Source organism: Equus przewalskii, chromosome 26, assembly GCF_037783145.1.
Source record: "Equus przewalskii isolate Varuska chromosome 26, EquPr2, whole genome shotgun sequence".
NCBI lineage: Eukaryota > Metazoa > Chordata > Mammalia > Perissodactyla > Equidae > Equus > Equus przewalskii.
The window spans coordinates 35,942,384-35,965,625 of record NC_091856.1 but is presented as its reverse complement, the minus strand read 5'-3'; the positions used below and the strand labels follow the sequence as shown (position 1 = coordinate 35,965,625).

At 58.5% G+C, this 23,242-nt stretch overlaps 1 protein-coding gene across 8 annotated transcripts in view; it reads left to right on the top strand.

Annotated features, from left to right (window-relative positions):
* The window catches only part of VAV2 (vav guanine nucleotide exchange factor 2), a 191,146-nt gene that overhangs the window by 81,408 nt on the left and 86,496 nt on the right, over positions 1-23,242 (top strand). For all 8 annotated transcript variants that reach the window (XM_070595452.1, XM_070595451.1, XM_070595455.1 and 5 more), the window contains exon 3: positions 20,736-20,794. In XM_070595452.1, the coding sequence (XP_070451553.1) occupies positions 20,736-20,794 (59 nt within the window). The remainder of the gene's footprint in view (positions 1-20,735; positions 20,795-23,242) is intronic.

The window sequence follows — 23,242 nt, the reverse complement described above, 5'->3', positions numbered from 1 at the left end:
GGCTCGGCCGGGGAGGCCCTCCAGGACCAGCCTGTGCCCCCCGGCTCACCCACACATGCCAGGTGCTCAGAGGGGCTCGGGAGGTCCCCATCTGAGCTCAGTGCCCACCTGGGTGCAGAGGGCTCCTGGGTGCAGGCCCTGCCATCGGCTCCACCTGCGCCCTTTCTGAAGCAGGCCAGAGTGAAGCCCTGACCTCACGCCAGGCCCACCCCCATGGGGCCTTGAGGAGGCAGGGCCTTTGCCCCTCGGGGCAGAGTGTCCCAAGGAGCTGTGTGGTGGGCTCTGCCCATCAGAGACCCTGGCATGGCTGGTTGCCCGGGAGGGGATAGGTCAGAGGGGGTGCCCTTCCTGTAGGGGTCACTGTGCCCTTGTGGACTCGGGTGAAGGGCCGGGCCAGCTGCTCAGCTGGCAGGGAGGAGCGAAGGTACTCGCGCCACGTGCGATGGACTCAGCCGCCTGGCCGCTGTGCTGGCCTGACAAGAGTTCTGAAGAGCCGATCATTGGTTCTGTGGGCCCCTCTTCGAGGTTTGGTGTGGAGCTGAGACCCTCTGTGTGTCGGGCAGGAGTGGCTCTTGTCACTGACGCCGAGGGCTGCTCGTGTGCCGAGCGCCTCGCTCGTCTCTCGTTGAATCCCCCGCCTGGTGGTGCCGAGCGGATGCCGGTTCCAGTCTGTACCTCGGGCCCCTGGAGCTGGGGCCCTTGGGCAGCACTTTCCTCCGTCCGCAAGGCCGATGAGAAGCAACCGTGTGGGTCTCAGCGGCAGGCTTAGGGTTGCTCCCCCTGCGCGTCCCTGCCGGGCTCACCCCGTGGGCAGTGTCGAGGGCGCTGTTGCTGGGCTGGGGGCTACGGTGTGCGGTGGGAGCTCGCCGTGGGGACCTGGAGGCCGGGGAGCCTGGGCATGGCCAGGGGAGGCATCCAGTTGCTGGCGGCATGTATGGCTAGGAGCGTAGAGGGGGTCAGGCTGGCGAAGAGCAGAGTGGAGATTGACCAGGAGGCCTGGGGGCAGGCTTGCTGGCTCCCAGCCTAGACTTTGGAGGGGCCCGCCTGGGGTTGTAGACAGCTGTGCCCAGAGGCCACTGCCTCGGCCTCACCCCACCCCCATGAGGTCATGAGAGGGGTCCCTGGAAGGGGAGACTCCACATTCCCGATGGTCAGCCAGGCCCAAAATCACTGGGATCTTTCTTTACTGGTTTTTTTTGGGGGAGGGGTGAGGTGAGGGGCTGCCCCCATCTGCAGGAAGCTCCAGGGCTGCCGGGGGCCCAGGTGTCTGCCTCCCCCGTCGGCCTTCGCTGGTTTCTCAGCTGCATCCAGGCCTCCTGGGGCTGCCGACTCAGCGCTGGGCCTCTCGGGGCCTTCCCGCCCCTGCCTCGTGCAGATGGGCCTGCTGTGTGCTGATGTGAGATTTATGACCGAGGTTGCATCTGTGGTCCAGCGGGGCCGTCAGAGAACTGCGTTGTAAAGCTTTGAACACTGGAGTTCGGTTGTCATGGATGGGCCCCCCAGCGGATGCTGGACCGGGAGTCCGTGGGTCCTTCTGGCCCGGAGAGACGTGACCGTCGCGCTGCGCTGCGAGAGGGCGGGGCTGTGTGGAGTGTGTTTGCTCCTCCACCCGGGGGCTCTGGAGCATCCTGGGCCGGTGCACTCATGGAAGCTGTTCATTCTGGAGCTGTCAGATGGCTGTGGGGGGAGACATGGGGCAATGTCACCTGTCCCTCGGGGCCATGCCTCCGGGGCAGGGCCTCGCCGGGGTCACATCTTCCCTGCACCCTCACTACGTGGCCCCTGGGCACGGTGTGTACAGTGTGAACGGCGATCGTACCTCCTTGTGGTGTTCGATTGAATAAGACACCCGAGGAGCGCACAGTGGGCTCGCAGGAAGCGTTGCTGTCGTTGTGCTGCTGGGGAGCTGGTGCTTTCTGATCAAGACTTGTTTTGGAATTAAAGGGCTCTGAGAAACCCAGGTCGCTGGGCTGCGGGTGCTCATCAATGTGACAGGGACGCTGAACACACAGGCCTTGAAGTCGCAGGGGAGAAGCAGCTGGCCGGTGGCCCGGCAGGTGGCTGCTGGGGCTGGCGTTCCCCACGGCCGGCCGCCCCGAGCCACCTGGGCTCACGGGTTTGGAAGAATCACAGGGCTCTGGAGCAAACGAAGCTGCCTTCAGAAAAGGTTCACACGTCTCGATGAATGTGGATTGTGCCTTCCAAGCCGCTGGAGAGGAACGTCCAGAAGGGCCTGAATGGTCCTGACTCTGCCTGTCATCGCGGTGTCTCGGGCGGAGTTGATGGACCTGAAGTGGACGAGGCCCTTCCAGAAGAAGCGGTCCCTTGACCTGTGGGGACGAGGATGCACATCGTGGCCAGCCCTGACCGCCTCCCGCGTGGTCTCCCTCGTGCCCTTTCCGGCTGGACTGGGAGGGGAGGCTGGGTGCAGACCTGGGGCCGGGCTGAGGGGTCCCTGAGCCACCCACCTGCCCAGTCTCTGGATGTCTCCTTCTGCTGGATCCCAGATCCTCACTGAGCATTGACATTGAAGGCCCAGAGCTGTGTTTTTGCATGAATAAAGCTAATTAAATGCCTTTGGAATTTCCAGATTTAAAGCTGGAGATATTTGGGTTTCCTTTTACATAAACTTCTTCTCAGGTAGCCCACACACAGAGAAAGGCGAGAGACAGACGTGGCCAGCATCCATCGAGCGCCTGGGAGTGCCCCCCCCCGCCGTCCCCCACTGCCGAGCGGTTCGTTGCCTCCCTAATCAGTTGAGAATGTGGTGGGACCCAGGCAGGGTGTGGGCTGCCTCTGATGAGGACCCCAGGAATAGAAGGATGAATGACTTTTGAGGGGTCCCTCGGAGCGGGCCCAGGTAGGGCGGGAGGCAGATGAGAGCTCTCCTGGTGGAGGGAATGGCCGCAGCACGGGTGCTGGGGAGCACTTGGGGCATAGTCAATGCTTGTGCTCGCTGGTGTGCTTCCTGACCTCGCACTGGCGGCTTTGGCACGTGTGTGTATGTGTGCATGCGTGTGTGTGTTTGGTTTTATTTTTTTTTTTGGTGCTAGTCTCCCCAAAGCTTGCTATTCATTTCAAATTCCTTCTCCTTGGCCACAAGAGCTGCTAGAATTAGTCTAAGCAAAGTTGTTGGTCATTTGTGGGCCTCGGTGACAGTTTTGGGGTGTACTTGGCCTCCAGAGTGGCACAGGACCTCTGGTCTGATCACCTGTGCCGTGCCAACACCACCTTATTGCACACCTCCTGTGACGGGGCGCTCACTACCCCGGGTTGCGGCCTGTCTGCCTGGGGGCCTGCTTCACCTGAACCCAAACCCGCCTCCAGCTCAGCCGCCGCCTGCCCTGGTTCCGGGCGGTATGCCCCTGAGCAGAGCACCGCATCGTTCCGACGTGTTCCTGTTAATTTTTAAGTGCCTGAGCTGCGACAGCAGGTCAGCAGCTGGCTCTGTGCTCCCTCCAGCTGACTCTGCTGACTTCCCCTCCCGCTCCATTGCTCACACCCTTCAGCGCCACACCTCACCTCCCGCAGCTGGGCAGCTGTGTGCTGTCTCCTTGGAGGCTGTCTCCGAGTCTTGCCAGCCACCAACTTTGTGCAGAGAGAGCGTGGTTATCAATTACCAGGACTCTTTCTGAATCGTTGCTGGTGCGTGAAATGAACAAATGATAGAGGGTCCATCTGTTTGAGGAGTGGGGTGTGGGCAAATCAAGGCTTTTGCAGGCTTGGGGACCGTCGCTCCCTGCGACTCAGGAGGAAGGATCCAGAGAGAGCAGAGCGGGGCGGGGCGGGGGCGCAGGGGTGGAGCTGCGGGAGGTTGTTTGGGGGAAGGAGGTCGTTGTGGGGTCAGGCCCAGCACGGGGTGGATGTGGGGCCCCTCGCAAACCCAAGATGCCAGGGGCCTCCAGGAAAAGCCGAATCAATGCCCCGGGTCATTGTGATGCACCGTTGCCATCTCGTTCCCAGAGAAGTGGTCCTTGTCCTTCTGGGCCACCCAGCTGTCGCCTGCTTGGGGAGCCCTGCCTCGGCGGCTGGCTGCCCTCTGTTGCAGGGGGTCCCAGGTCCCCCGAGTGTCACCTTAAGCATTCTAATCCCCGAGCATTCAGGCACCCGTCTGCTCCAAGGGGCCGAGTGCCCTAACCCTGGGCCAGTGTTTGTGACCTTCAACCTTGTGTCAATGTCATGAGGCCGCCACAAAGGACCACAACCAGGGGCTTAAAACAAGATACGTTCGTTCTCTCCGCGTTCTGGAGGCCGGCAGTCCGAGGTCCAGGTGTCGCTGGATCGAGCTCCCTCTGGAGGCGCCAGGGAGGGTCCTTCCTGCCTCTACAGCTCCTGGCAGCTCCAGGTGCTCTTGGCCTGGGACCATGTCCCTGCCCTCTCAGCCTGCGTCCTCGCGTGGTTCCTCTCCTCTCCCTGTGTCCCGGTGTCTCTCCTCTTCTTATGGGGACACCATCACATTGGATTAAGGGCCCACCCTGCTCCCCTGTGACCTCATGTTAGCTAATCACACCTGTAGCAGCCGTTTCTCCAGGTAAGGTCCCGTTCTGAGGTTCTGGGAAGGACGTGCGTTTTGGGGAACCCTCAAAGCCAGTTCAGGCCTCAGTCGGCTGTGACAGCAGCATGTTCAGGTGGCCTGTCCCCTGTTCCAGGCACTGGCAGGGCCACTCCTTGGGGGCTGCACAGACCGAGCAGCCAGGGTCTTTGCCCTTGGGGAGCCGCACCCTTGGGCTGAGTGAGGGGGTGCAGGGTGGACGAGGTGCCGGAGGCTGGCCTTGCCCCCAGTACCTCTCCTGTGCCGCGTCCTGTTCCTCCCTTGTGAACTTTCTTGCTTTCCCATGACCTCCGAGGTGATGTCCAAGCCCCTTGGCTAGTCCTGTGCGGTTGAAGCCTGGCCACATCTCCTCCCCCCGCTACACCCACCTCATGCCCATCAAGGGGCTGGGTGAGGATCAGAGTGCATAGTGCAAGAGTGCAGACAACAGAGAGTGGTGGGGACTGTGGCAAAGGGAAGGCGAACACCTCGGGCTTGTTTGTGTCCAGAGGAGGCATGGCCTATCTGGGCAGAGAGGGAAGGGGCAGCCAGGCTGGGGACCTGGGTGGGGAGGACTCAGGTCTGTTTGTTGGAGGCATCTTACATCTGCAAATGTCCCTGGAGAGGCCTTTCACCTCCATCTTATCCAGAATAGCCCCACCCTCTCGGCTTTCTACTTCTTCACTTCCTTCTTTGCATGGTTCATGGTCTGGAATCCACATGTTCATTTCCTTGTTTCTGTTTATTTAGTCTGCATCTTGCCCTGGAATCTCTGAGGGCATGGGCTGGGCCTGTCTGTTCACTGTGTACCTCCGTGCCCAGCCCGGGGCCTGCCACATAGGTGTCAGGATGACCGCCTCTCCCCTTCCTTGTTCCGTGCATTATATCTCTCATGATGCATCCCAAAAAGTAGGAATCAGTTGAGAATAGGTTGAAATCTTGATGCTCTCCCTAGTAACCCCAGATGCTCTCTGGGCACTTGCTGAGTACCACATGTGGCATAGTGACCTGGGTCTGGTGCTGTGTGAGAGTGCAGGGCCTGCTTGGCACATCGTGGGTGCTCAGCAGGTGCTGGCTGCGGACCAGCCCGGCCTTCTCCCCAGTGTGCTGTGATGGCAGCAGGGGTGGGGAGGAAGTGCGTCGTCAGAATCAGTGCAGAGGGTGGAATCGCTTTTGACAAGACATTAAATAATTAAGTCCGGTCTGCGATGAAAATATAGAATATTAAATTAGACATTTTGGTGTCAGGTGCATTAGGGAGCCCCTCGAAATTGCCGGTGGCTTCCAGGCCCCCCTCGAGAGCTGCTGGGACTCCGGTGGGTTCTGCTGGGCTGTTGACAGGCTCACCTGGCTGGGCTCCCCTTCCTGTGCTCCCAGCTGCAGGCTGGGGAGCACGGGACACTGTTCCAGGGCCCAGGCCCTATGGTCCCTTGTCTACACCTGCAGGGAAAGCTGTTTAAGGAGAAATTGGAGAGTCCTTAGGAGGCTTGAGCTGTGACTCTAATCAGAGCCCGGCAGAGAACTGTGTCCCCCCCAGACTGTCCGTGTGCCCCGGTGGGAGGCTGTTCCCGGAACTATTGAGCCAGGGGGGTGCTTTTCCTCACTCCTGTGGGGGAGCTCCCTTCTCCTCGGGAGAAACCCTGTGGACACAGGACAACCCAAAACGCATCCAGAAGAGCCTTGTCCCAAGTCGGCCCTGGTGCCCAGCCAGGGGGACACGCTGAGCCCCTGGAAGTGGGGTGTAGTGGGGTGCAGGGAGCTGCAGCGGGTCCTTCCTTGGCCCGTCTCCCCTGGCAGTGTTGCTCGGCTTTCTCCTGCATCTCAGGCGTGCTCTCTCCCTGAGGCCGTGGAGAAGCTGTTTTGGGCAAAATGCGTCTTTGAACCTGACCCTTAGGGAGGAAAAAACCACAAAATGACTGGCGTGGAAAGGCCTCGGTGGGCCAGGATTAAGCAGGGGCCGATTGGCACCATTTTTCTCAGAAGCAGCCTGAGCCTGGTCTGCGGCTGTTTCCCATCTGCTTCCACAGTCACAGTGTGCAGGGGAGGAGAACCAGGCTAGACTGTTCCTGCCGAGGGCCAGCTCTGCACAGATGGGTGTGCAGACGTGGGATTCCGGGGCTGGCACTGCTTCAGAAAGGAGAGCGGTTTTCAGCCGAACACGCATGCCCTGGGGCCGCCTCCTGAGGCCACCCAGCGGGAAGGTCACCCTCACTTGTCCTGAGGCTCCTGTGCATGTGCTGGCACACTGCCACCTGCTAGCCCTTCACTCCGCTGATGCTTTTTCATCCCCCAGGTCTCGGGTGGAGTGGCACCTCCTCCAGGAAGCCTTCTCTGATATACCCCTCACCCCCTGTGCAGTTAGGTGCCAGCTGGTGCTCCTGTCCTGAGGGCCAGTCCATCCTTTGCCCTGTAGCCCTGAGCTCACAGTCTTGGGTCCCATGAGCTCTGGCAGCCGCCTTTGGCCTCTCGTCCCTGGCTCAGGGCTTGGTACAGAGCAGCTGCTCGCTGCATGCTCTTGAACACATAGGCAGCGAGAAACCCTCAGTGGGCACCATCGTCCCCATGTTACAGATGAGGGCCTGGGACCCCCCAAAACTTAGGGCCTTGCTGAGTCTGAGGGGACAGTCTGCAGCTGGATACAAAGCCGGGTTTAGTGGTGCCAGGCCTGGCACTCTACCCCCCCGCGGACGGCCATACCACAGGCACCCTGAGATGCGTCCCACCCCCAGGGAGTCAACCTCTGAATTCATCGACCTCCATGGTCCCTCCCACTCTCGAATGTGCAACCCGTCTCTGGGGAAAGCGTCTCTGTTACCAGGGGGTGCGATGGGTGAGCCAGGAAGGTGTCTGCTCCACATCCCGTGATCGGAAGCGTCCTCGGCCCCCCGCCCACCTGCCCCCTCCCCCTGAGGCTCTGCTGATCTGTTTGGAAACGCCCCGGCCGGGAGGGGGACCCCTGATGTGGGCAGTGGGCAGGGGCTGCTGCCTGGGGTCTCCCTGAGATGTGGCTTCCTGGAAGTTGTGCCGGGGCCGGTGGGGGTGAGGTCTCCAGGGGTTGCTGCTCCGGGGATGTTCCGGTCACTCAGGCCGCTCCAGCGAAAATGCCAGAGGCGAGGCGGCTGAGACACGGAAATTTATCCCTTGCAACTCTGCAGGCTGGAAGTCTGAGGTCAGGGTGCCCAGGAGGTCGGTGGGAGCTGTCCTGCTGGTGTGCAGACGGCCGCCTTCCCGTGTCCTCAAGTGGCGGTGGGAGAGAGACAGAGAGAGAGAGAGCATATCTCTATCGTCTCTTCTTCTAAGGGCACTGATCCCATTCCTGAGGCTCCACCCTCGTGACCTCATCACCTCCCAGGGCCCCACCTCCAGACACCCTCCATGGGGGTTGAGCCTTCAACATGTGAACCTCAGGGGGACTCAAACACTCCGTCCAAAGCAGTGTGAGTCTCTGTCCAGTGACAGGCAACCACAGGGTCTCGGTCGGGGACATGGGGGGCCTGCTCACAGCGGAAGGACAGAAACCACGACTATGATTTGGGCGATGAAACCGTGGCCAAGAGCCGTCCCCTGCAGCCACGTGGGTGTGTGTCGCCCCCCTTTTTCAGCCGAGGACACTGAGGCCCAGCTGCACTCGCACTGGCTCCCCGGCTGGGCACGGACCAGACCTTCATGTCGGCCTCGGAACAGCCCTTCTCGTGCGCAGCCGTGCCCGGTGTTTCCAGGAACACACGCCCGACCATGAACGTGCTCCCGACTGTGAGTGTGCTGGGATTTGCAGTCCGTCCTGTCATCTGCGTGGCCACCCCGGCCATCCACGGGCAGGCCTCTCGTTGTCCCCGGTCCCGCCCGAGGCTGCTCCCCGACCTGCGGGATATCAGCGCAGGGATGTGCCCACCTGGGCGCTGCTTGGGGCGTCCTGACAAAGGAGCCGAGCCCCGCCCTGTGCCAAGAGAGCCACTCCTGGCTTGGCCTGCTGTCCAGGTGGCCCACGCCCTCCTTTGCCATCGGACGGGCCAGGGAGCAAACACCTTGGGTGGGGGTGCGAGTGCCACGTGCTTCTGAGGCTCCCTCGGCTCCGGCCTCAGCCCAGCGGCCTCAACCCAGCGCCCCGCTGGCTGGGAGCAGGGAGCCAGCGGGAGCTGATCCGGTAGTGGAGAGAGTCTCCTCGTCGGTGCCCCCGGCTCTGCTCACACTTAATAACCGAGTGACTGAGTCATCACTCCGAGATAAGTGCGCATATCAAAAAATTATTGCAGTGGTGTAAGAGACAATTTTTGTTCCCCTTCCCGTTAAAATGGTCATTAATCAGGCAGGGCAATGAAGCAGCTCTGAAACCCATCGACCCTCTCCAGGTAATGGCTGCTGTCACGTCTCCCCCATTAACAAGCGGGGAGTTGACGGATGGTGAAGGCCTGGAACCTGGAGCGGATGAAAGCCAGAAGTGCCGTGGGCGGGATATTCGAGGGTGAGGCTCGGCCGGAAGGCTGAGGTGGTTCTTCTGGATGCTTCCCCTATAAGGGCTCCAGGAGCTAATCAGACCTTCCAGGTTCTTACCGCTCTGTGTGCAGGTGACCAGTAGTTTCTTTGTCTGACAAGGGGCACAGTAACACTGACTCCGTTGGGTGGTGGGGCATTCAGTAAGGCAGTGGGCTAACTTTGGAGCCCAGTGCCAGGCTCACCGTCAGGGCTCAGGCTCACGGTCAGGGCTCGGGACTCGTGGTCAGGACTCAGGCTTGTGGTCAGGGCTCGGGCTCACGGTCAGGGCTCAGGCTCACGGTCAGGGCTCGGGACTCATGGTCAGGACTCAGGCTCATGGTCAGGGCTCGGGCTCACAGTCAGGGCTCAGGGCTCAGGCTCATGGTCAGGGCTCAGGGCTCGGGCTCACGGTCAGGGCTCAGGGCTCAGGCTCACGGTCAGGGCTCAGGGCTCAGGCTCATGGTCAAGGCTCAGGGCTCAGGCTCATGGTCAGGGCTCAGGGCTCAGGCTCACGGTCAGGGCTCAGGGCTCAGGCTCACTTGTTCAAGGAGGTTCCTGGTGGGTGTGATGCTGGGTGCTGCTCGGGGCTCCACTCAGCGGGCTCGCCAGGTTGGCCAGTGAAATGGGTGTGAGTGCGCCGGGTGTGCGGGTCCCAGCCTCCAGGGTCTGTGGCTTGGCATCCTTTGGGATTTGGCGCCAAGGACTGCCGCCATCCCAGCCCCACTTCTGGGCACCCTGAGGAGGGAGATGGGGAAAACAGAATCCACTCCCTATTTCTGGCAACGTTTTAGTCTAGGGAGGGAAGCATTTCACTGCTCGGTGAAAATGCAGAAGTGCCTGGGGAAGGACTCAGGCTCAGACAGACTGGCCTCGGTCCTGGAGCTGCCTCTTTGGGTCGGGTCCCTGGGAAGTGAGATCACCCGTTGGGGCCTCAGTTTACTCGTCTGGAAAGTGGGATGATGGTCACGACCCCACACAGTCGTGGTGGGGCCACACCACACGTGCCGAGGCAGGAACCAAGGTACCAGGCAGAGGCCAGCGTGGGCAGGCCGGCGGGGGCACAGAGACCCACTTGGGAGCAGCAGGCTGTGTAGACACCTGGTTTCCTGCCCCTTGGTTCAGTCTCAGCTCCCAGGAAGAAAGGAGGGAAAAGTGTGGGTGGGGCCTTTCAGAGAGGGCGAGGTTCCCCCGTGGGACTGGGGCTGCCCCTCCCCTCAGGCCCGGGCAGGCCGCCAGGTGCTGCCTTGGGATTCTTGTACCTCTGGGGCAGTGACTCACGCTGCTGCGCCGCAGACCCGCGTCTGGGTTCGTGGCCTCGCCTGGGATCAAAGGGGAGCCGAGCCGCTGCATGTCTGCAGGCCCCTTTGCGATGCCTCTGCAGCTTGACGCACCCTGTCCCCACGGGGAGGGGTGCCGGGTCTGTGCGCCCTCCTGCAGCCTTGGCGAGGTGGCCTGCCGTGTCCCGGGGAGGAGGGAGGGAGTGTCGTGGGGTGAGGGAGGGAGCATTCGCAGACGGTGAGTAGCCCAGGGCCGGCCCACCCAACCGGCTCCCCAAGGCGCTGTCGTGGTTGGATGGGTGTCCTGGTCTCCAGGAACTGCAGGCTCCACTTCGCAGCCCTCCTCTTGACTCCTGGGGGGGCGGGGGCGCTGTGCTCCAGGGCGGAAGAGCCGGCCTGTCTGGGCCGGGGCCGTGGACGAGCTGGGTCTGCCTCGGCTCGCCACTTGTCAGCCGTGAAGCCCCAGCCTCACTTCCTCCTCCGTGAGATGGGAAGAGCGACAGAGTGTCTCGTGGGGGTTTTTAGGGAATAAAATGAAATAGAGCTGGTAAGGATTTGGCAGGCGGGAGGCCTAGACAAATGTTAGCTGGACTTAAGAAGCCCTGTCAGACAGCAGGCCTTGAACTCCAGACAGCATCCTGACTCCAGGCTGCTTCTGCCTGGAAGGTCCTGGGTGGCCTTCGCCAATCGCTTACATCTTCCTAGCTAGGTTTTGGGTTTCCCTTCTGCAAATTGAAGAATTTGGACGAGCTAAGCTCCTTCCACTGAGGCTGTTAAATTTCCCTGACCGATTCCTGCAGACCTTCCTGGTCGGGAACAGCTAAAGTTCAGCTTCTCGTCTGGTAACGAGATGTGACAATGCAGCATTTGTCTTGTTGTCACGGATCAAGGACAGTAGACAGTCAGTGCTCAGAGGGACTCGAGACCAGCTGGTTCAGGCACATCCCAGGTGGACACGGCTTTCTTCTCGCATGCCAGATCTTTTCCAGAGGCAGAGGCTGCCCAGCGTGCCGTGTAGAAAAAGCTCCAGAGGGTGCCTCTGGCTTTAGCAGGAAAGAGCGCTGTGATCGATTAACGATGCCTGCCATGAGCACAGCAATGGAGTCTGGTGGCACGTGTGCGGTGCTCTTGCTGATTCTGATGTAATGTTGTTCCCTGTTCTGCAGATAGGGAAACTGAGGCTCAGAGAGAAGTGGCTTAGATGTCCAGTGGCAGGTTTAGGACTTGAGTCCAGGTCTCCAGCATTTCGTCCTAGTTTGTGCCTTGTTGCTGTGTTCCTCCTAATTGCAAGTTAATAAAAATAGCTTCTGTAACGTGGTTGGCACGGAGTAGACACTTAATAAATGCATCCAGTTAGGGTCATGCATTCATCTTTCCCTGCCGTCTGCCTCCTTCCATGAGCCACAGACTCTGCCTATGAAGAGGCCTCTGGAACTCCAAGTTTGGAGTGGCTTCCCAGAGAGGACTGCGCTGCCCTGGGCGCCCCATTGGACCCCGACTCCTCACCATTCCCCGAGGACACCTGGGCCAGCTTTCCCTTCCAGCCTCTTCTGTCCTGGTTCCCAGGATGTGTGAAGCGACCGAGTCCGAGGTTTCCCCACCACATGTCCTGCGGTGCTCCTGGTCCAGGCTTCCTTCTCCTCTGAGGCCTCGGGGGCTGGGCTCAGACACAGCCTGGCTCCGTCACTCGCCCGCCGGCTTGGGCACTGGGGAAGGGATGGTGCTTGGGAGTGAGGGCCGCTGCTCAGCCCTCCTCTTCCAGCATGCCACGCCGTGTCAAGGAGGAGGGGAAGTTAAATCTCAGCCTGCTGCCCACTGCAGCCTCAGAGACACAGAGAACATGGTGGGGGTAATGCAGGCCGGCCCCCTGCCCCTGCCTGTCTCGCCTCCTGGGCTCAGTGTAGTGATCAGCTGGGTCTCGGAGGCCCTGGGCCATGTCCAGTCCGCCTCCCCCTGTCCCTGGCCCTGGTCAGAGTCTGGTTCACAGCTGTGACATCCCTGGGGCTCCACAGGCCCTTTGAATCTGCCCTATGCACTGTGGTCCAGGGCTCCTGGTCGTGATTGGAGCCGGGGAAACTCCAGACCTGAGGCCCAGCCTTTCATTTCAGTGGGAGAGCGAGGCCCGAGGGGTGGGGCAGACACTCAGAGGAAGGGTGGAGTGGGAGCAGAGCCAGGGCCCAGCCTGCCTGGTCCCTGAGCCACCCCGCCCTGGTTGAGGAGGGGCCAGGGCTGTCTCCTGGCCCTGGGGAGGTGGCTGGGACAGACGCTCAGGGTCCTTGCTTTTGTATGGCCTCCCTACGTGGTTAGGAGCTGGGCTCACGCATAGTCCCCTCCCCCGGCAGAGACCTCTGTCACATCACAGTCCTCTGAGCTTCAGTTTGCTTACTCTGCAAATCAGGGCAGTGCTGACCCTGTGGTGGGTGGTGGCCGTGGAGACAGAGGGACCCACGTGCAGAGGGAGTTGAGGGCGTGTTAGGTGGTGAGGCTCCACTCCAGGAGGTGCTTGGTGGCAGAGGGGTGTGAGGCCACTGTCAGGGGTCTGTCTTTATCAGGAGGGTTCAGGCCGAGGGATCCCTCTGCATTGGCATCCGTCCATCCACCCATCCGTCCATCTGTGCACCCGTCCATCCATCCATCCATCCGTCCATCCATCCATCCGTCTACTCATCCATCCATCCATCCATCCATCCATCCATCCATCCGTCCACTCATCCATCCATCCATCCATCCATCCGTCTACTCATCCATCCATCCATCCATCCATCCATCCATCCATCCGTCCACTCATCCATCCATCCATCCATCCATCCGTCTCCTCATCCATCCACCCATCCATCCATCTATCCATCCATCTACCCATCCACCCATCTACCCATTCATCCATCCATCCATCCACCCACCTGTCTATCTGTCCACCCATCCACTGACACATCCACCCACCCATCCACCCACCCACCCATCCATCCATCCATCCATCCATTCATTCATCCATCCTACAGAGCACAAGGTGTGGAGATTCGGGCTGCTGGTCCCCGAGGCTCAGGGTAGTCTCTCTCCCTTGCATTTGAGGGTCTTACTCTGGACCCAATGAGACTGAGGATGCACAGCTTGATTTGGGCATCGTTTCACATTGCACCTAAAGCTCATTTCAGGGGCAGGAAAGAGGACTGGGCCCATTCTGAGATATCCACAGACTTCTTTTTTATCCCGTCTTTTTTTTTCATCCTAAGTCGTTTTGAGCTCTGACCCTCTTTCTGAGGATTACCAGACCCTCGTTCCATGCACTCCCCTCCGAAGTTGCTGCCGGTCACCCGGCTCTGGCGAACCACATTTTTCATTCTGCGCTTGGCTGTCTGGGGGCCCGGGGTTCAACTCAGCCCGTGTCCTGCGTCCTCTTGGCTCGTCTGGTACTGTGTGCAGGTGCTGCAGCCAAGTGGCCGGGTTTCTCCTGTTTGCTTTTTTTCCTGGCATTCTCCCGGTGCAGAGGTTGAATTCACAACTCTGGTTGTACGTGCTTCATGATTAATCCCTCCTCTTTGGTCACTTGTCATTCTGAAGGCGACAGCACCAAGTTTTTTCTGACCTTGCTCTCTATGTGAAAAGAGGAAAAACAGGACAATGTGGGGCCACGCTGGAGGAAGCAGTTTATAATGATCTGCTTCTCAATATGCAGCTGTGTGAGCTGTAGATTTCCCGGGCAGATAGGGGAGTTTTTGGGGCGACGTATTTAAATGAGTTTGCTAATCTTGCCATTTGGCTCCGTGTAGCCGCGTGGGTTTCCAGATGCGTGGTAATGGCTGATCAGGAAGGTCTGCGGCCTTGGCCTGTCTGTGCGGCTCCTGCTTACTGACTCCTGATGACTGAGGGAGAGTTGGGGGCCAGGAAGCCTCCTGATCTGTACAGCTTTGCGAGCAACCAGGGTTGACGGGACCTGCGCGTTTACGGGTTGTTGCCCACCTCGTCGCCAGCACACAGAAGCCCCGATCCCTTTTAGAGGCCGACTCGTATCGGTCTTTGTTGTTGTGCTGGATCGTTTCTGTCTGTGCTTCCGTTCAGGATCGAGTGGCCGTGGAAGAGTGAGGTAGGTGCTGCGATCACAGCAGAGCTTCTGTGGCAGGCACATCGGAGCTGTGACGGCTTAAAAGGGAGACGGAACAGTTCAGGGAGGTTCCGGGCGGGCCGAACGTGTGTGCGCGAGGCTCTGCTCCATGCAGAACTTCAGGGACCCAGGCTGATGGCTTTAACATGAAGCTTTTGACGTCGCCTCAGAAACAGGGAGGTTTCATGAGCCGGGCGTGCAAGTGGCACACTTGATGTCCGCTCCCATCCATTGGGTGGACCTCAGTCCCTAAAGGAGAGGTTGAAAAATGTTGTCCAGCCAGGCCCAGAAGAGGGGGGACAGGGTTTTGTGGCCAGCTGCAGGCGCCTGTGTGGTGGGGTGGTGCAGCGAATAGAAACAGGCTTGAGCCACGCAGACCTGGCTCTCGTTCTTAAGTCAGCCACTTATTGCTGGGTGACCTGGGGCGAGGTCCTTATTCTCTGTAGTCCCCAGGGTCTGCATCTAATAACTGGAGAGCTGGGGGAGGGAACAGTATGGGCAGGAATAATGTTTGTGTCATGCTAATCTTGGTGTGTAGCACAGAGTGAGTGCTCAATAAAGGGGGCTCATGTTCTGATCCTTGTGGCGTGGGGACTGCGAGGCAGGTTCTCACTGGAACCTTTGCTGCTGATTCTGTCTGTCCATCTACCCATCCTCCCATTTATCCATCCATCCATCTGTCCACCCATCTGTTCATCTGTCCATCTATCTATCCATCCACCCATCTGTCCATCCACCCATCCATCCATGCATCCATCCATCCAGTCATCCATCCACCTACCCACCCATTTGTCCATCCATCCACCCACCATCCACCCATCCATCCATCCATCCATCTATCCACCCATCTGTTCATCTGTGCATCCACCCATCTGTCCATCCACCCATCCATCCATCCATCCATCCAGTCATCCATCCACCTACCCACCCATTTGTCCATCTATCCACCCATCTGTTCATCTGTGCATCCGCCCATCTGTCCATCCACCCATCCATCCACCCATCCATCCATCCATCCAGTCATCCATCCGCCTACCCACTCATTTGTCCATCTATCCACCCACCATCCACCCATCCATCCATCCATCTATCCACCCATCTGTTCATCAGTCCATCTGTGCGTCCACCCATCTGTCCATCCATCCATCCATCCAGTCATCCATCCACCTACCCACCCATTTGTCCACCATCCACCCACCATCCACCCACCTATCTGTCCAACCAACCATGCAACCATCCACCCACACATATACTCAGACATTGTTTGAGCATTCTTAAAGCCACTCTGTGACTTAAATCCATCATATAAACTCTGAGCTGAAGCTTTTCTTAACTGTGAAATGTGAAGAGGCAGCTCAGAGCCTGGTTTTGAAGGTCAGGTGTGATGCCAGCCCCAAAAGAGCTTGGACAAAGCTGGATGTGGCCCATAAAGGACGCCAATTGTCTGGGATTCCTGAGGTGAGCCGGAGTGCCAATGGGCGTCCTCAGCAGAAGGCACAGCCAACCAGGGTGTGTTCTTGTGGACGTGGCGTCCACGTGGCGCCTCTGGACCATGACCTCTACCCAACCTGTAGGGGAAGGGGGGAGTGTGGAGGCTGAAAGACATTTTGCCATGGACGCCCCCTGCCAGGATGCAATGGGGGTGGTGACAGAAAGTCCTCCTCTCAGAGCCACCGCTGACTGTATGAGCTTGAGCCAGTCCCCGAGTCACCAGGCCTGTAAAATGGGGGAGCAGTCTCAGGCCAGCTCATCTCGTGGGAGGGACCCTCCTGGGGCTGTTGGAGATCTGAGAGAGCGTCTGTGGAGGGACAAAGTGTCCCTGTACCTGATTCACACTCTGTTACATCCTCACCACGAGGCATAGTGCCTGTGCTTAGTAGGGCACATTGAACATTTGATGAGTAAGTCAGAGAAGCTTAAATCATTCATCTCCTCTACAGTGAAACAAGTTTCATGAAACTAAACTTAATTTACTCCTCTTCTCCCGTATTTTCTGTCCCGTAGCCCATCTCATACCTTGCTACCCCTTCCCATCCCGTCCTACTTCTTTAAGAAAGTGCTGTTAGGAGCCTTCAGCTGAGTTTATGCCCATGGGTCAGCACCTGCTGTGTGCAAACCCCTGCTCCTGGGGAGGGAGGAGCTGAGTTGTCGTCACCCGAGTCTCACCCTCGAGGGCAGGAGGTTGGCTGACGTGGCTGGGCCTCCTGCGACTGAGGCCCTGAGCGCAGGAGGGCTGGACAAACCCCACAAGCCCAGAGCTTGCCCCACCACCCCGGCTCGTGGCCGTGCCTGCGAGGCAGCCGTTCCGGGCAGCTTTCAGCAGAGGGGCCACAAGACGGCTCCGGAGCTGCCCAGAGGCCTCGGGACACCCTCCCTACCTCCCCAGGGGACCCCCGAGTGACCCTGCTTTTTAAAGTCAAAGAGCTTCTTTCTCCATCTCTCCCTCTGCCTGTGGTCTCGTTCGCTCTGCTTTCCCAGCGTTTGTCCTGATCTCCTCTTTTTGAAGCTGTACAGCCACGTAAGCCTTTAGCCTTGAACCAGGCGCTTTGCTCTGTTGTTCCCTCCAAGCGAGGTGGCGGAAGAGGCCACCCTGACTCACCGCCCGCTCTCCTCACTCCCCTGGTCGTGCAAGCCGTTCGTGAGCACCTGCTGTGGGCCGGGCGCTAAGTCACGTTCTGCCGACGTCCCGCGGGTGACAGTCCTCTTCCCGGTCACAGGGGAGCATGTGGGGCTCGGGGAGGGGGAACGGTTGGCCCAGGGTGTGGCAGATTTGAACCCAGGACGGTCGGGGCTCGTCCCCTCAGCAGACCCTCTGGCTGCAGCCCAGACCCTCTCCAGTCCCCCACCACCCCACAGCCACTGTGCCTGCTGTGCTGGGGCCCGGACGGGAGGAGGCGCTGGAGCAGGGTCCGCACAGCACTGTGCCCGGGGCAGGCTCGGGCGGCAGGGCTGGGACACCCTGATCGCTGGCTCCGTCCAGCATGAGAGGGATGAAGTCCCTCGGAAAGGGGACCGCTGCGGGAACCCTGGAAAGTTTCCGTGGCACAAAGAGGGACTTCGAATGTGGACAAGATGGTCGAGCATGAAGGGATGCTGGTTGCTCTGTCTCGCTCCCGTCTCCTGGTGTCTGTCCCTGCCTCTGGGGTGGGCTGCATCCCAGAGCTCCCCCAACGAGTGTGAGGAAGCTGATTGGCCCCTGGGTCCAGGCATCTGTTGGCCCCAAGTATAGACCTGGTTCAGAGTCGTGGGGTCAGAGCAGGCTGTGGCTGGGTGGGGACGGAGCCGAGAGCGCACACCTGGTCCAGACCCCAGACCTCGCCCTCCCGCCCTGTCACATCTACCCCTTGTTCCTTCACCAAGTGTTGAAGGAGTCCGAAATATTAAAGGTCATGTCGGGGTGGGGGGCGGACACAGGTGACCAGCACAGACAGCCACTGCTCTGGGGAGCTGCTGGGGCGTGTGGCTCTTCCCAGCGGGACTGGTCCTCTCGGGGGCGCCCCTTTCTCCCGTGTTACCCCTGCGCGGACCCCGGCGCGCACACTCCTTGGCTCACCCGGGGCTGAGGATCTGCGGGTGCAGGAGGAGTGGCTCGTGGATCGCGGAGCCCAAGGCCTGAGCTGGTCCCTGTGAAGGGAGAGGGGAGAAGCAGGTGTGTGTCTTCATTTCACGTTAGCCAGGCCTCTGGGGACAAGTGGAGAGAGAAGCTGGGAAAACGTCATCCTTTACATGTACCTTTCAGAAGCGTGGGCAGGGGCCGTGGGCCGGGGGCTTTTGGTGGTCCCCTGACAGTGACATGGCATGAGGCCCCTAGGGAAGCCCAGATGCTCCATCCTGGGGGTGGGCGGAGGCGCCCTGGGGAGCCCCTGCAGGGAGATGCACCTGCTCCCTAACCTTTAAGGCAGGGCCGCCACTGACCTCATGGCCATCCGGGGTCCCCCGTCTGCTCCCAGCAGCCCCTGCCCTGGGCCTCGGGTCACTGGAGCGGGGCTCCCCGTGATGGGCCCTGAGATTTCCCTTTCCTGCCCAGATGCCAGCCATGAAGCACGTGGTCGGGTGGAGCGAGGGCTGGGGCGCCTCTGGCAGAGCTGGCACATTTAACCTCATTTAAATAGCCGCCCCTGTCCGGTGTCAGGAACTCAGAGCTGAGCCCCTGACAAACTGCTAGTGACAGATTCCAGCCTGGAGCGAAGCGGCTGCCAGCTCAGGGCTGCTGCTGCCGTGGTCGTAGCGGCTGGAGAAGCCTTCTGTCCTCTGGGACCACGGACACGTGGCCATGTCAGAGACCCGTCTCCTGGCCTTGGTCACTCACCTGTGGTGGCTCCTCTGTATGGGCTCCACCTTACAAAGCTCGGCCTTTGCATTAACTTCAGGGGGGCAGACAGTTTTCGTCTCCCAGGCCGATGCTGACCGACCCTGAGTGCTCCGTGCAGACTCTGCGAGGAGGATCCTGAGCCTGAGTCTGGATCAGTGGGGAGGAGTGTGGCAGTCGATTAGCAATGTCTGCCAAGGGAGGCGTAGGAGAGGGGTGGCGTGTGTGCCCTACAGTTGCCAAACCCTTCAACCTCTAACGTTTCCAGCCTTCCATCAACTAACTCTAAGGACGTACAGCAATATTGCTTTAATTTTTGTTCTCCCTAAATATTTAGAGCTCTTAAAAGCCAAGAACAACAGTCGAGGCCAAGTTGCTCATTATTTGTGAAAGGTCCCTTGTAGCACACAAGTGTGGGCGCCCCGGCTGGGCCAGCCGCATAATAAGCCAGTTGAGTCTTGTCTGGGGAAACACAGAGGACCCTAGTCATTCCTCGGACTCATAACTTCTGTGAGTCCTGGCGTCTGAAATAGAACCGCCTCTCGGAAGGCGGCACACGGCACTCGACTCATGGGCCCGATCTGCCGTCTCGCCAGGCTAGAAAGGACCCTTCTGTGCGGGTTGCGGTTTTCCCCTCCCTTTTAAAAAATCGCTGCTAGAAGGAGAACAGAGTAAAAGGAAGTCTGAGGGATTGTGTCCCAGTCGGGGGGTTTTGGGCAAGTGGCCTAGCCTCAGGTTTCCTGTCTCTCAAATGTACGTGGCAGGACCTGCCTTGTAGGGTGTGAGGATCCACCAGGATGACTGGGCTCGGTTTCTGAGACAGCCGGCACCCCACAGGGGGTGTCTGTGTATTTAGCAAGTGATCATCATGGGTCACGGTCACATTCCTTTTCCCCAGGCACACACTGACGCAATGCACACACTTCAACTTGCATGCACTTTTATGCACGTGCATGCACACACAAGCACACATGATCTCAGAATCACACATGTGCACACACCCACTTGCACACACATGCTCACGCGTGCACACACACAGATGAATGCATGCACACTCACACAATGAGGTCTCAAAGTCGAGGCTGGCATCTCCCTCCTCAGTGCATGATGTCTGGCACAGCAGCTGTCCCATAAATCCTGTAACGAATTGTGTGAGCAGCTTCCTGTCGTGCCTGTGTGTGTTATCCTCTGTGCTCTGTGGTCCATGGCCTCCCCCTCCCTGCCTCAGTTTCCCCATCATCATCTGCAGAGCCTCATGCCTGCTTGCTGCCTGTTGTTTTGAAGATCTATGCAATAACTGTGTCGGGGTTTTAAGGCTGGGAGACAAGCGGGTTGTGTATCTGGAAGAGACTGGCCAGAACACAGGGCTGGACCATGCCCTGGCCTGCTCTGTGACTTTGGGCAGGTCAGTTGACCTCTCTGGCCCTCATTTCCCCATCTCTGAAATGGATCAGCACTACCGTGAACATGAGTTGTCACTAATCATATAACTTCCAGCAGCATGAAAAGAGCACTTTGTGTGGGTGGGTTTTTTTTTTTTTTTTGCAAGGAAGATTTGCCCTGAGCTAACATCCAAACACTGGATCCCGGGCCACCAAAGTGGAGTATGCCAAACATAACCACTGCACCACGTGGCCGGCCCTGGAATGAGCACTTTTCAAGCGTGGTCTCCATTAAGACACCCAGCAGCCCTGACAGAGCAGGCCCTTACCTGGGTGAGAATGACGCTCAGCGATCAGTCAGGAGCTGGTGCCAGGGGCGGCAGGGCGGGGACGACAGCCGAGCCCTTCTCCTCTCTGAGGCCCTGTGCCCGTGCGTCAGCCCTCAGCAAATATTCATGCACCAAAACGACACGTTTTGCATGATAAATACAAACTAGGGACCTAGCCTACAAAGTCATACGCTGTGTTTTTTAAAAATTTTTTTATCACGGTAAAATGTGCTTAGTGAACAGTTCTCTCTGTCTACAAAACAGTTCATTACCATTTTATGATGACTTTCTGGTTTCTTGTGAAATTACAGAGCCTCTCTCTCATCTTCCCCCAGGTCATCTCTGCCGTGTCCAGACTCTCTCTGCACAATGTGGCACAGAACAAAGGGATCAGGTGAGCTTTCTGGGGTGCAAAGTGCGGGCCCTGAGTCTGCTGGCCACCGGCGTGCCTCGTCACAGACATGGGAGTTTTAAGCAGATTTCCTCTGCCTGGCTCTTTGTCGTGCATTTTCAGCGTGTTGGCGAGCTGCCTGTTGGTGGTGGCTGGAAGGGGCGGGGAGCCGGGGAGCCTTCCGTCCACACCAGGGAAATCTTGCAAGCCTGTTACTGATGGCTGCAAAATCTCTTTCCATTTACGTAATAAGATCAGCAAATTAATCCTTTCATAGATCGTTGCCCACCTAAATACACTCTCCACCCCTCAGAGGCAGGGGCTTTGCCTCAAAGGATGCCGCTGGCATTTATTTGTTGTGTCGGGGCTGGAGCAGGTGGACCCGCTCTCGGGTGTAATTCTGCCTGCATCTCAGGGCTCAGCCTCAGGGAATCGGGTGACACCCGAGGTCTGGCTGCGCGTTTCTGACATGTGGATGGGACACGCGGGAAGGGGGCGGCCCCAAGTGAGAACAGGTCATTGCAGATTCTGACCCATACAGCAGAGGTCAGGGAGACATCTGAGGAGGGGCCAGGCTCCAGATCCTCCATGGGTGGGGCCGAGCTGCCCTTCCTCGATGTCCCTGGAGGACGTGGGCCAGTGGGGTGGGAATGAGAGGCTAGGGAGGGCAGGAAGAGCCCTGCCTGAGGGCGGAGTGGACGGGTGGGACACCTGGGTGCCAGTAAAACGTGAGGGTGATTGACCGTGGAGGTGGCTTCACCCTGGTGTGCCTGTGGGGCTCGCCGCATGCTTGTAGGCTGGGGTCCCAGGGCCATGGTGCCGGGTGCATCCAGGACCCAGCTGTTTGCTCAGGTGCAGAGAGTCACCGGAACAGATACAAATGTCGGGGGACCACCGGGACTTCTTTTGCTGTTGGGTTCTCAGAGGACTTGGAAATTCTTTTGAGTTAGGGATTTTGTTTTTTGTTTTTTTTCTGAGGAAGATTAGCCCTGAGCTAACATCTGCTGCCAATCCTCTTCTTTTTGCTGAGGAAGACTGGCCCTGAGCTAACATCCGTGCCCATCTTCCTCCACTTTATATGTGGGACGCCTGCCGCAGCATGGCTTGACAAGCGGTACGTAGGTCCACACCCGGGATCCAAACCGGTGAACCCAGGGCTGCCAAAGTGGAACGTGTGAACTTAACCGCTGTTCCACCGGGCTGTTCCTGGGTTTTTGTTTTTAATGTCAGACGCAGGATAGGCTGTTTAGAAATGTTTTTAGACTACATAGTAAATGCATACAAAAGAATATTTATGACACGTTTAGGGTAGAAAGAATAACAATAAGACAAAACCCCTGTACCCACCGTGCAGCTCATGTTCGTTCTAGAATGTTCTTAAGAGCTTTGAGGCCCTCAGTCGCACGGGCTGTTTTCAGTGTAGATTTTATGAGGTGTGTCATAGGGACGGTTTAAAATGTTTGATTAAAAAAAGTGTCTCGTTTCTGGATACAAAGACAGTCCAGAGACACCTCTGGACATATCTCGGGTTTGGTTCCAGACCACCGTAGTAAAGCGAATATCGCAGTAAAGCGAGCCACGTGACGCTTTTGGTTTCCTAGTGCCTGTGAAAGTTATGCTTAGGGGCTGGCCTGGTGGTGTAGTGGTTAAGATCTTGCACTCCGCTTCAGCAGCCTGGGGTTCTCGGGTTCAGATCCCAGGCGCAGACCCAACACCACTCATCAAGCCATGCTGTGTCGGCCTTCCGCATAAAATAGGGGAAGATGGGCACAGGTGTTAGCTGAGCGACAATCTTCCTCACCAAAAAAAAAAAAGTTATGTTTATACTATACTGTAGTCTATTAAATGTGCAATAGCATTATGTCTAAAAAAAAACCAATGTACATGCCTTAATTAAAAAATACTTCATTGCTGAGAAATGCTAACCGTCATCTGAGCCCTAGTGAGTCATAATCCTTTTGCTGGTCGAGGGCCTTGTGGAAAACGCAGTTTCTTCGAGGTGCAGTGGAGCAGGGGACCTGTGCGTGGTTTTGGTTTTGGTTTCTTTCAGAAACGGTTCTGTCCGTCCCCCGCCAGCCCGTGACGACACGTGTGTGGCTGTGCCTTCTGCGTCTTTTCGGCAGCTCTTTCATCTTCACGCATGTCTGCGCGTCTGCGTGGGCAGGAATGGAGTTTGAGCAGCAGGAGTCAGTCGTTTTGTTGCTCTTTCACGTAACGCTAGAGTGCAGTCGCTTTTCTAAATCCGTCAAACTTTCTCTCCAAACCAGCGCCTGGTGCTGGGGGCCCAGCTGTGCTCCTGGGGTGGACGAGCCCGTCTGGCTTTGTGCTGGCCGTGGTCCCGCTGTGGCCTCAGCACGGTCCTCGGAGGTGTCCAGGCTCTCCGTGCCCCTGCTGTCTCGAGGCCAAGGCCGTTTCCGCTCCCTCCCCACGCAGGCTCTGAGAGCCGTTGTT